We start from the raw sequence: 14228 nt of genomic DNA on the forward strand, positions 1-14228 counted from the left end.
GCAAAGAGGCCAAATGACTGAGCCCTGGGCACTCTGACATTTTTAGGTTGAGAAGACGAGGAATAACCAACATAGGAAACCATCAAAATAAGTGGCCAGAGATATAAGATGAAACCCAGGCTAGTAAGGTATCCTGGAGACCAACTGAAGAAAGTGCTGTAAAGAGGAGACAGTAATGAACAGTGTCAAATGCTACTGAGAGTCAAAAACGATGAGAACTGAAAATCATTCATTTAGAGTTAGTAATATGGAGATAACTGATGACCCTGACAAGAACAATTTTGGAGTAGTGGTATAATAAAAGCCTGAATAAAGTGGGCACAAGAGAGAATGGGAAGAGAGAAGATGGAGAATGCAAATACAGACTATATATGCTCTGAGAATGATCCCAGTGGAACAGGAGACAGAGGGAAGGACTGCTGGGAAGAGCAGATGGGATAAATGCACAAGTAGACAAGTTTGCCTTTGGCTAGCAGCATGGAGAGTTCAGCCACAGCAACAGAAGAGAAGGTAGAGTAGATGGGCACAGATACAGGTAGGTGGGCAGATGCAGTGGGGGAACTTGTGGAAGCTATCTTCTGATTACTCCAATTTTCTCAGAAAAATAGTAAACAAGGTCAGAGGAGGTGTTTGAAATCTGAGGAGAGGAGCTAAAGTATAAAATAAAGTCATCTAGGAGAGAGGAGATAGATTAAAATACAGTGCAACTGTCCAGCAGCACTAAAGAGGCATTTGAGGATGGTAAACGCGTCATCTCCAGTCACATCTAGCTGCGCTGATACAGGCAAGGAGTAAGCTGAGTGTCAGATTTAATCAGGCTTGTGGTTGCAACCTTGAGACAAGGGCTAGAAAGCTGAGGATTATTCCCAAAGGAATTATAATGACTGCCTGGAATTAAGTGGAGGGAGGAAGGAAGGAAGGATCTAAGAGGACTGAGGGTCAGTGAAAAGGTGGAAAGAATCAAAGGACTGAAGGTCACAGTATGGGCATGGGCAGAGGGGTAGTGGTAGAAACAAATAATGGCATTTTAGAGTATTCATTTTAGAATTCAGAGCAACTCAAAAGATTTTCAGTAAAATTGGAATTTGGGAATAATTAGCCAAATAGTAAACCAGCTTAAAATAAATATAATTATTTTTGAGGTGGAGAAAATAGACCAGTACAAATATTTATCAGTAAAAATAAAATTTTAAGTATAGGATAAATATATGGATAAATACACGTGTACATATACACATATGCTTTTTAGTTTTAATTAAATAAATAATGAAATGCTTAAAATGCCATATATTTGGAGAAGTACAATTTTCTAAGTTACAGTATTATATTTACTATCTTTGATGATCATAAACTACAAACCTCACTATGACTTCATATTTAGAAAACCGAGGAACTTTGAATTAAAACACAGCTTCTTACTTAAGAGTCTCTGTAGACTCCTACAAGGACCAAAACATAGGGTATTCAGGACAAAGAAATATGTTGTTATATATATTTACAATAATTTCTAATACTACTTGATCTAGCAGTATCTGTGTAAAAACTGTTTTTCAAATAAAGAATGACATTCACAGCAATACAATATCCAATCTTTTTACATATAACTATGCAAGAATTCTAAGACTTGGAAGCAGGTCTTCAGTAACTCTTTAATCTAGGCACCTTCACGAAGAATATTGTACCTGGAAACTCAAATTGCAGTCAATCATATGAAATGAAGAAATTAAAATGCAAATGGGGACATCATTCATTGCTTCTTGATTATAATTTCACAGGAATAGAGACACAAAAAAATTAGGTTATTACTTTTCCAATCTATCCATTTACCTGTACTGGTGGCAGAGTTGCTCTGTCCTTCATCTGAATATTGACAAGGATATTGTAACGGCTCATCTGCTCCTGGAAAGTACTATATATAAAAAAGTAAATCAGAGTTTAAAATTTCTTTAATATAAATTAAATCCTGTAAAAATTAACTTGAAGAGTACATCTGAATTACTTCCTTGTTGTAGGATTTCAATGTAGCAAAGATCCTGCTTTATTTTCCCTAAGGCATATACTGAATTTGTAGATACTTAAGTTTTTTTTTTTTAAGATTTTATTTATTCAGTTTTTTCCCCCCAAAGCCCCAGTAGATAGTTGTATGTCATAGGTTCACATCCTTCTAGTTGCTGTACGTGGGACTCGGCCTCGCGTTGGACGGAGAAGTGGTGCCTCGGGGCGCTCCCGGGATCCGAACCCGGGCCGCCAGCATCAGAGCGCGCGCACTTAACTGCTAAGCCACGGAGCCGGCCCTTAAGTTTTTTATTTTACAAAGATAACAATAATGTGCTACTCTTGTGAATTTCAACTGCGATCAATGCCATGTATCTACCTAAGCATCCCTTTTACACAGAGCCTAGATAGTCTTGAAGAAAACAGCAAATATTTCTCTAGAGAAACATACGAAATACCATAATATCATTTCTCATAATTATATGAAACATAATTATGTTCTCCTAACAGTGATGTAAACTTCCAAGTTGTTGAAATGATTCTTAGTTTGACAACTGAGACTGGTATGCCATAATTGTTATAACTAATATTTTAAATATCAAGGATAGATTATGGGTGTCCCTCTATGAACTGAAGACATAATATTGGAAATATCTGCTGGATAAAAATTAGAATTTAGGGAAAAAAAGAAAAGTTTTTTTCTCAAATTAGACAAAGCACATATAAGCACAATTACAATTTGAACAATTTACATATCCCAGTGTTGAAAGGTATCTGACTACAGAGACCAAACTGTTTTCTTATAACATATCTTTAGGGCCCAGGAATCTATATATAGTTGGTACCCAAATGTGATGGTAAGCTTTAATCAGGTTATTTCAAGCTGGTTTGCCTAAATTATTTTCAGCAGAATGAACAAACTAAATTTTCGGCCATTTAGGAAATCACTTAGTCTATATTTAAGGAGACTGAAAGATTCTTCCACTGAACAAATTGTTCTGAAGAATTCAGGAACTTTCATAAGGACGTGAACTTTTTAAAGTCAAGGTACCACTTGATAGATTTTGTTAGTGCACCAAAAACTAGAGGCCTAAAATTATTCAAATAATTCTAAGTGTTTGATTTATAGACTAGGAAATTTTGATAATCATTTAAAAGAGTTCTTCTAAATTAAAAAATTCTATAAATCCTAGAAGGAAGTTTAACTTTTTAATGGCAAATGAAAAGCTGAAAATAAGCAATGAAATATCAAAAGGTAAAAATCTCTTAAATAAGTTTGCCTGGGAAGGCAACCTCTCTATTGCCCCGCATAAATGACTGCTTGATGAAGATCTGTGCTAAAGAAAAATTTTAAATTCAGTTTAGCAAGTTATTAGAGTCAGAAAATACCTAACTCCTAGAAAGGCTTTAGAGATCATCTAATTCAGCTTCTCTCAAGTTACAGATGAGGCACCAGGCCCAAAAACAAACACATCTGTCCACTAAGTTAAGCAGGAGGAAAAAGCAAATCCAGAAACCTAGTCTAGCCATCTTTTCATTAAAAAGAATTAGATTTTTTTTATTTTCAAAATAACGTTTCCTCCTTTGATATGAGTAATGAATGCCCATTCTAACTCGGAAAATACAGAAAAGTATAAAGCAGAAAATAGCAATAATGTGCCTTTACTTTAAAACCCCTTTAAAACTCAGTATATATCAAATTCCCCTAAACCCAAAGCCCCTCAAAAGAAGGATTATACCCGCATCAAGTGAGTCATTATTTTCACAATTTCCTCCATTGAAGGGCGCTGAGAAGGATCTTTAGACCAACAACGAGTCATCAGGCTCTCAATGGGCTTAGGTAAATTTTTGATCAGTGGCGGTCGAGTACCTATAAGTGAAAATTAGAGTTGAGGGGAAGAATGTATTTACTCAGAGAATGGTGTAAGCTTTTTATATGTATTTCCAAAGCAGTATTTATTTTATAGATCTTGTAACTTAAGATTTTTTTTGGAGTAACAAAAGTACGTTTTTTTGTCCTTTAGGTTAACATTATATTTTCATAAAGAGAAAGCTATACTTTTTGAAAAGTTAAATTAAAATTTTTATACGCATTATGGTAAAAGACTGAGAATTAATAATATTTCATTTGTTATAAACATTCTTTTAACAAATAATAATGGCTTAATGTGTTTTATTAAGAAAAATAAAGCGCTGCCTTAAGGTAAATCTTACTGAACTATATTCTTAGATTTATTGCAAAAATTTCAAATATGTTTGAAGAATCATCTTCCATATCTAAAAAGTCATCATCTATGGTGTTATACTCACTGATCTCCCAAATGACTCTCTTGAGGGAGGCAGAACTTTTGGCTGCTGTGAATTAATCATTTCATAAGCTGAAAACTGGCAACTTTTGTGTAGTTACTAAGACTGTAATATTATTAGTAAAGTCTCTAACTTAAATAAGGCCTCAAATATAATGAAATCTTTGTAATTTTATCAATTAACAAGTTAGTTCTTTTATTCCTTACTTCACTGACATTCAATTATTTACTGACAACTGACAGAAAAAGAAAACAAACTGTCTTGGTCAATGTTCTAGCATTCTCCACAATGACATTAAAGGTAGTAAAATGAAAGGCAGTACAGGAAACTGGTCAACACACTTAAGATTACTCACATGATGGTACTGTTGGACAAGTCTATGAATGACCTAAATAGTTATGAGTGTTTGTATCACTCATAGAATAGTGTACTAAAATGTCATTAATCAGAATGATTATAATCAAGTGATAGAAATTAAATAACAGAGGGTGATGTTAAAAGTTAGGAAGATTAAGTAGTTTCCTTCATGAAGTTTATTTTCCCAAAACAAATGCAAAGTAACTTGATTAATAAAGATGTATTCTAACATCATGGGTGGTTAAAAACATGATAACTAGCGGTATAAAAGGAACAGGAGGGATGCAAGGACAGAGTCCATAAGGCAATATAACTTAAAAATATGGGCACTGGAACCACAAAGATCTGGATTTGAATCCCAGCAATACCACTTACTAATCTTGTGAGCTGGGGCAAGTCATTTAACCTCTCTAGGTCTCAGTTCCCTAATCTGTAAAACTGTAAAATGAGGCAATAATTGTACTCAGCTCATTAGGATGAATGAGAAGACAGAAGGAAAGAGGATGTGAAGCACTTTGTGTTCTGCCTTTATGAATAGCTTAAGTAACAACTCTTATCATCATTCTTTGCTTTCTCTCCTCAGTGAGACCCTTCCTTCCTCAGGAGAAAAAGGCTATAGCTCCTCAATTATCTTAACCACGTGAGAGATTTTATCTATTTATTTCATTTTTAAATTTTATTTTCTCCACAGAATCCAGTCTGATGCTTCCCCATCCCCTGGAGAGAGCCAATCTAGGTAGTTGGCTCTGGTCTTTCCCTAATCAGCACAGCCAGCAGACTTCCTCAGCCTTGTGCCAAGGCTAGGTGTGTGCCCAGCCCTGCCCTGCCTGATTATGGGATGGGGGGAGGATTGGAAACTGATGGTAGGAAAGTATTCTGGTAACAAAGAATTGTACATTTTAATGTTAGGGATAAATGGTCTTCTTTGGGGAAGAAACAAGTTTCCAAATAGGAAATATATTTAAAAAAATTTCTTTTCACGAACCGTTATGAACAGCCCACATGATACGGAAAGCTGGGCCACCAATCTCATCAAAGGGTTTCCGACGTGTTATCACTTCCCAAAGGATAATACCCCAGCTGAAGACGTCACATTTTTCGCTGTAATTGCTACCTAGAAAAAAGGGTAGTATAATTTCAAGACTTTTTTCCACATGACTTACAGAAATAACTGCTTTCATAAATTTTAAGAATGAGCATTGTGTACAAAAACAAGAGGACGCCACAAGTAGAGCTGAGAAATTACTCTTTCTGAAGTACCTTAAGTCTTTGTAACAAATACATTTTTTTAAGAAGAAACATTGTTCAGTTTGCATTTTAATTAGTGTTTTTTGTTTTTTTGAGGAAGACTGGCCCTGAGCTAACATCTGTTGCCAATCTTCCTTTTTCTTTTTTCTCCCCAAAGTCCCAGTACATAGTTGTATATCCTAGTTGTAGGGCCTTCTAGTTCCTCTCTACGTGGGACGCCGCCTCAGCAGGGCTTGATGAGCAGTGAGTAGGTCCACGCCCAGGATCCGAACCAGCGAACCCCTGGCCCCCAAAGTGGAGCACGAGCACTTAACCGCTAGGCCACCGGACTGGCCCCACAAATACATTTTTTTAATGAATTAAGTATTAACGATGTGCTAAAAAATCCACCTTAGAAAGCTGGTCATTTTCCACTTTTTCATCAAGAGGCACAGCCCTTATCTTTTATTTATTTAGACTACACTTTCTAAAGAGCAGAGTATGAAACATTTGTACACTACTGTCTGTAATTTTTTAATCTTAAATTTTATTCCCCAATTCTCTTAACGGATAGTACCACTCTACTATCAAAGCAGAAGAAATTTCTAATTTAGTGTTAAGATTTTAACAACCCACTATAGGAATGAACAATTGTAGCGATAGCTACACATGCACTTACACGTGTACCACACACGCACTTAGCCGTGCACTGTAGGCGTTACAATGACGTCACAATCTAATTTGGGCCACAGGTGCTGACATCTTTCAGAAATAAAGAAATCTACATAGCTTAATCGTCTGAGCTTTGTTGCTCTAAACAACTAACAGTAACTTTTATTTCTGGGTTCTTCTGTATAAACAAATCTTTTTGCTCTCCCTACTACAGTAATACTGCGTTACTTTAACTGACAGAAACGTATATTAAATAAATAAATAATTACAAAACAATGCCAATTATATGTATTTGAAAACAGGAGGTATTATTAATTTTGTATAATTTAACACTTCCTTGTCCACTAACTTTTTAATTGAATTTTATGGCAAAATAGCTCCACTCCAGTGACCAGTTGCATAGCAAATTCCTCTTTGTCTCAGGTGGCTAAAAACAAAGAAACAAAAAACTTTAAATGCATCAAAAATAAAAGAAATAAGCCATAATCAGAATCTGGTCACTGAACGTATCTGAATTTTATGTGCATTCATACTTTGTAACATACAAATCATACACCTTCAGTTCAACTTTTCTCATTTAATAGATAGCTTGATGTTTTTATATAGAAAGCTAGTATGAAATTTATGAATCACTCTTTTAGAACTTGAGTGAGATAGAGAGACGTAAAAGACAGTAAACATAAGCTTATCCTTTACTTGTCGTTCTTAGTATCATATTTCTCCCAATTTCTTGTGTTCTTTCTAAGGCAGGCTCATTTAAACTTTAGACTGTCGATTTTTAATTGCTAGGAAACCAATAAAAAAGCACAGTTGATTCTTGTTATTCCTGGTATTTCTGCTCTATAAAGTTGCTGGGAACACTGAATTAGTGAACACTGAGTCATCCGCTCCTAAGGGAAATAACAGGGTTAGGTTCCTGCAAGCCTCTTCACAGCATTTTGTCAACTGATCAATACATAACCTTGTTTTCTGTGTGTTTCTATTTAAAACATCTTATTTAATATATGTTGTTGACTTGTCAACATTGAACTCATGGCTAATAGTACTATAACCCACGCCTGAATGAAGATTGGTTAGCACATGTATTTTCTCTGTAAAACACTTCACAGCAGGCTTATACTTAGAAACACTAGAAAACACTTCAATACTATTCTTGGAGGCCATTTTATTTTATTTATTTATTATTTTTTGTGAGGAAGACCAGCCCTGAGCTAACATCCGATGCCAATCCTCCTCTTTTTTGCTGAGGAAGATTGGCTGTGGGCTAACATCTGTGCCCATCTTCCTCTACTTTATACGGGGCGCCACCACAGCATGGCTTGACAAGTGGTGCGTCAGTGCACGCTCGGGATCCGAACCCGAGAACTACGGCCACCGCAGCGAAGCGTGCACGCTTAACCGCTTGCGTCACCAGGCTGGCCCCTTGGAGGGCATTTTAAACAGTGAAATCAACAAAAAGCACAAAAAAGCAAAAAAATGTGGCACTAAATAGATCGTGAAAATGACACAGTATGAGAGCTGAAACAAGAAGGCAGAGTATTGCCGTGTTCGACCTCAGCTGGGAATGTGTGTGTGTTTGGTGACTCAAAATTTTTCCCCACTCTGTGTATGCCTGAGAATAACCATGAAAGCACCATGAGTACTGACTTTAGGGTTACAAAGAGGTGATTTTGCAATTACGGAATCTGAGATTGAAGATCAACTGTACAGAAGCTTGAGCTTGCACAGAAGGTGCTAGACAACTTAAATCTTGCTATGAGATATAAGATCTAAGGCTACATTTATTTAATACCTCCTTAGACTTTTGTATATACTTTATAATTATGTACTATGCAGAAAAAAATCATGGAAACAGGGCAAAACCATAAACATATATTGGATTTACATGGAATAATAAGGCAGATTACCAATCACATCACTCACGCTTTCGTCATTTTACCTTCAAAAACTTCAGGTGCCATCCAAGCAGCACTCCCCTTGTTATTGGTCATGTGTGTCTGAATGTCACAGGCTGTACCAAAATCACAGATTTTTAAAACTGTCCCCCCTGCAACCAGCAGCAAGCTGTTTAACACAAAAAATCAAAGGTTATAAGACCTATATTTGATTCTACAATAAAAGAAGAGCCATTTGTGGAAATAGAAAGGGCTAAGTGAAATGTCACCATTCAAGTTCTGTGAAATGTTACCTGGTCAGTATAATAGCTTCACAGTTCACAGAGGAATACTGGCAAAACTTAACTGGCCATAACCTAGTTCTCTTAGGGGGACTGTTAGACCCACATTTTCATGTCTCCATCTCCATCTCCATAATCTTTCCTGACTATGCTTCTCTCTGGGCCAAAGTAAAACATAGGGTTTAAAAAACTTCTAGTAGATCAGTATTATGGTGTCCTGAAATAGGACTGGATGGATATCTATACCTTCATAAATTACTTGCCCCATATAGTTAATCTATCTATCACACTGTTTCTCAAGCTTCAGGCAGAAACCTAGTTATAAAATCTATATGATAAAAATCTAGATCACAAAATCAATTCAGACTATGACAGCATTTAAAAAAATAAAATGGAATAGCAAATACCAAAGTACATCACAACTAGTAAGATTAAATATTGTTTCATGAAAGTTCTGTTTCAGTTCTATGCACATTAACGTGTACACACGTTAGATTGTAAAGTATTTCTTACTGTGGATCATGCTCCAAAAGTCTGCAAACCTGCTTTGTTCTTATTAACCTTATGGTAAACAGTAACAAGAGTCTTTAGTTTAGCCTAATGTAGCAAGACTGGTTAGCTGTTCACTGATCTCATTTCCTCTCCCTCCTGGGCATACAACAAGATTATATTTCCCAGTCTTCTGAGCAGTCAGATGTGGCTATATGACCATTTTAACCAATGGAATGCAGGTGGAAGCAATGTACTTCACTTCCAAGCCCGGCCCATAAAAATCTCCCAAATATATACTCCTTTTTCTTTCCCCACATGCCACCGAATGCAGAGGATTCTGAACTATACAATAGAGGGAGCCTGGCATCCTGAACCACCATGTGAAAAACTGCCCACTAATCAGGAATATTCACTTTTCACTTCATAAGTGAAAAGAAAAAACTTGTACTTTGTTCAGCCATGAGATTTCAGGGCTTATCTATTACAATAGTGTCACTCTAACCAATATAAGAAAATGGCATTGAAGTGGGTGCTGCTGTAACAAAAAAATCTGGTATATTTAGTATTTGCTTAGCAGTAGACACCAAGAAAACTGCAATCAGAGGCTGGAAAGATAGAGATCCATGCAATGATGTGGCAAAACACGTGGTAAAATTTCTCTCCTCTGATAATTTGTGGCTTTAAAGGATTGGAAAAGCTGACTGCTTCTAGATTCCAAAGAGCAGGAAATAAGAATGACAAAGGGCAATTAAGATTCAGCACTGCAGCAAAGAAAAAATTAAGAGAAAGTACTTCCCACCTAAGCTTGATGGTCTCAAGCTGCCTCCATTCAGCTGAGAAAAGGCATTGAGGCAAGGAATTAAATAAACCAGGTTCAAGATTTTGTCTAAGAAAGAATTCTGGTAGTAGTTACAGGCACATTGAACTAATTGGAATAAGGGCGATCAAAAGCCTACTTTTAAGGAAATTATATTGCCCAAAACCCCCCAAGTCTGGAATAAAAAAGCCTTTGACTGTTTGAGTCTTACAACAACCCTCAGGACCCCTGATATCCATAAGCAGGAAGCAGGCTATGAAAGCTGTACAGCTTCTGAGGAGGCTATATGCCCCACACCCACTTTTGACATAGCTCTGGAAAATGGACAAGGAAGAGCCTACAAACGGGTGAAGCTAGGAGTCATGAGCAACAGATAAGGGAGTTCCTCCACAAGAGCAGAATCAGGGTCTGATCAAGAAATCTCCCCCAACTCCAGGGCAGAGGGACCAGACAATGGAGGACTTTATCCCTACAGACCAGTAACCGCTGCATGCCCCCATTCTTCCCTTTTCCCAGTGGAGACTTTTACTGTCTTGTCTCTCTTCAACCACTGTGTGTGTGTTTGTGTGTGTGTGTGTGTGTGTTGGGAGGGGGCGGGAGAAGGCACAAATAACTTGTTTTTTAAATTCATTTGTTCCAGACTATGAGGAACCACATCCAGACCAGTTGGAGAGGACTGTACATCATCCCGAGATCCTGGACTGTGAGCTGGATGGTGACTAAAAGAGCTTTGGGGATGTTTAACTGGCAAAGGGCAGTGAGTGGTTCTACCTGTGGTAGGAGTAGTAAAGATCTTGGGTGACCAAAAGGCAGAAGTGGCTGAGACTGGCCAGCTTCTCACCAAACCCATCCCTTCTTCTGGAGCATACAGGACATTTCCCAACCTCTCCTGCAGGTAGATATGGCTAAGATTGAGTTGTGGCCAGCGGTATGTGGGTAGAAGGGACATGGGTCACTTCTAGGTCTGGCTCAAAAAACCTCTCATACATGATCTCCATTCTCTTTCTTTATCTGCTGGCTGAATGCAGAGGTCCCCAAAGTCCTGGAGGATGGCAGAAGTACAAGATGGTGGGAGCCTAACCAGGTCCTTGAATGACGATATGGAAGGTTATCTGCCAAACAGGAACATTTGTTTTGGATTTCACGAGTGAGAAATAAATTCTATTGTGACAAGCCTCATTGGCAAGAGCAGCTAGTGTTAAAACAACTAATATACCCAGCTATTAAGATTCCCTTAAGAAATTGATACTCAGGGGCTGGCCTGGTGGCACGGCGGTTAAGCGTGCGCACTCCGCTTTGGAGGCCTGGGGTTCGCAGGTTCAGATCCTGGGCGTGCACTGAGGCACCGCTTGTCAAGCCATGCTGTGGTGACATCCCATATAAAGTAGAGGAAGATGGGCACAGATGTTAGCCCAGGGCCAATCTTCCTCAGAAAAAAAAAAAAAAAAAAAAGAAAGAGGAGGGTTGGCAGGAGATGTTAGCTCAGGGTGATCTTCCTCACCAAAAAAAAAAAGAAACCGATACTCATAGTCTTAGGTTTTCATATCCCAATGTAACTTGTTACTCCTATAAAAACTGAAATCTATAAAGTATTTTGAAAATGTAAAAAGAACCATGAAAGTAAAAGATATTTTTTAGTAGATTATTATTAAAAAGAAGCTAATTATACATTCAAAAAGGTAAATCACTCCCTATATCATTACCTAAAAGGCCCCTATGCAAGATATACCTTACAGCTCACTAATTCTCTTGTCACCTATCTTGTATTTGCTATTTAAAAATTTTAATCATTTCTAAATGTTTTATTTAGTTATTTTGGTCGTTTTTGATAGATTTCATTCTTTGCACATTTTAAATTCTTCTTTTAGTTCTGTAAATAATTTAAGCATATATGTTTTATACTCCATATCTGATAATTTCAAATGTTTGGAGTCTTAATATTTGAGGGCTTAATTCTGCTTTGTGTTATTTCTGCTGACTTGCACTCATGGTAACTTGCATGGTTATGGGTGTGGTAATTTTCACTGTGGCTTCATATCTGATCAAACTTAATCTGCAATAATCCTAAAGGCTTGGATTGAAAGTATATGACTTTAAAATGGGGTTTCACTCACTCTTAGATGTCCTGAGACACTATCAATCCCAAAGCACTTTTAACCTGTCTTAGGGTTTTCTTGATTGTGTAGGGAAGGCAAATTCAAACTCACAGTAGCACGAGGGGAGACCCTCAGTTAAGACATAAAAGTTTGCCTAGTCAGAAAACTGAGTTTTTTTTCCTAGCCCACTTTTATTTAAGTTGTTCCCTCCAAGGATACTGAATTTATGCAGAGGTCTCAGTTCTGCCACGTCACCTGGGGCAGAACAAAGAACCTGTCTCCAGTTACACAGGGGCCATTTAAAACCTGGGGCTCTACATTCTTGATACTGGCTGAGGCTCACAGTAGAGCCCTTGGCTTCCAAGCTTGCTTCCCACTCAGGGTCCACTTCTCTCCATGTTTTGCCCTGACGATTTCCTTTATTTTCTTATAAGATCACCTATGCATGTAAAAGGATGTTGCTGTAATATGCAACATCTCTGCGTGTTTGCTGTAGGATGGTTTTTCAGTTTATCTGCTTTGCCACATTGCTAGAGTGTCAAAATTCTTATCATGTGAGCATAAGAATCAAAGTCATATTTCTATTCAATCCCTATGAGCACACAGAGGATGTTAGAATTTAAATACCATGGCTTAAACTTTATGTGCTTTTCAAAGTAGGGTATGAAACCTTGCCAGTGTGTCAGTGTATGCTGGGATAAGTGGCAGGGAGCCTACAGAGCCCCAGGTTAAAGCTAGCACACTTCCCTAGACCATTATTTTTATGCAATTTAAGTATTTTTAACATCTTAACACTGACTTTAAAACAAATAGCATAATATATGAAATAGAATGCAAAATTCATATGCAACTTTCCTTAAGATGTCCCTACTCTCAGACCTACTGAGGTTATGTTACATCATAACTTTGTTCTAGGGGATAAGAAAGTTTGAGAAGCATGAATTTAGAGCATTAAAAACTTTACAGAATCTCAAAATGTCAAATGATTCAGTAGCATTGTATTTTCTAAAAACAGCTCTATAAATCAAGTCTTCCAAGTCAAAGATTCCTCATAAGGCCAAGAATAGTATCTATTTTAAGTACTCACTATACTTAAGAGGCAATAAGGAATATTATTTATCCATTAAAAATAAAGAGGTGGGGGCCGGCCTGGTGGCATAGTGGTTAAGTGTGTGCGCTCCACTTCTGTGGCCCAGGGGTCGCAGGTTCGGATCTCGGGCGTGTACCGATGCACCACTTGTCAAGCCATGCTGTGGCAGCGTCCCATATAAAGTAGAGGAAGATGGGCACGGATGTTAGCCCAGGGCCAATCTTCCTCAGCAAAAAAGAGGAGGATTGGCATCGGATGTTAGCTCAGAGCTAATCTTCCTCACACACACAAAAATAAATAAAAAAATAAGGAGGTAAATATCTGTATATACTGATATGAAAAGATGTCCATGTAAGAGAAAAAAGCAACATTATGTATAATATAATCCACTTAAAAAAAATACCAGTGATTACCTTAGAGGAGTGGAAATGGGAGGCAGGAAAGACTTACTTTATATTTTTCTATAATATTTGAATTTGCTTTTAAATCATAAACATGTATTATTTTAAAAATAACAACATACAATTAAGGAAAATAAACCTATATATAAGAAGGTAAAAATGGTCCTTATTTTAAATGTCCTTATTTTGAAGATACTTCTAAAAACATTCAATCCCCAAACTATTTTTATGTTTAGAGTATGTGTATAGGGGAGAAGTACAACTCTATTATGGTTAAAATGACCTAATGAAAGATTTCCAGAAAATTTTCTGAACTTAAGATTCTGACTTCCCTAGGTTCCTGAACTTCTTCTGACTTTCCTATGTTCCTTGGACTCACCCAAGTATAATCACCAAGTAGCATACTCTTACTTAGGTTTTCCTTTTAATGACAGTCAGAAATAAAGATGGGTAGTATACTTTGCATCATCACACTCTACTGCAGTAATATTCAACAGCAGTATATGGGGATTCACTATAATTATAAGTTTTATAAATTCTTTGTATGTAATTTTGTACTAAAATTCTAACTGGAGAGATTATTTAGAAAATTAGTTTT

At 37.0% G+C, this 14228-nt stretch overlaps 1 protein-coding gene across 3 annotated transcripts in view; it reads right to left on the minus strand.

The window, feature by feature from the left end:
- Positions 1-14228, minus strand: part of MAP3K7 (mitogen-activated protein kinase kinase kinase 7) — a 69330-nt gene that overhangs the window by 36426 nt on the left and 18676 nt on the right. For all 3 annotated transcript variants that reach the window (XR_015555225.1, XR_015555226.1, XM_014781116.2), the window contains exons 6-9: positions 8498-8622; positions 5645-5773; positions 3735-3865; positions 1828-1909 (exon numbers count right to left, since the gene is read on the minus strand). Coding sequence is in view for 1 of the 3 variants with exons in the window: in XM_014781116.2 (XP_014636602.2) it covers positions 1828-1909; positions 3735-3865; positions 5645-5773; positions 8498-8622 (467 nt within the window). In the remaining 2 variants the exon portion in view is untranslated. The remainder of the gene's footprint in view (positions 1-1827; positions 1910-3734; positions 3866-5644; positions 5774-8497; positions 8623-14228) is intronic.

This window comes from Ceratotherium simum, chromosome 19 (genome assembly GCF_057802395.1).
Source record: "Ceratotherium simum simum isolate JZ-2026a chromosome 19, ASM5780239v1, whole genome shotgun sequence".
NCBI lineage: Eukaryota > Metazoa > Chordata > Mammalia > Perissodactyla > Rhinocerotidae > Ceratotherium > Ceratotherium simum.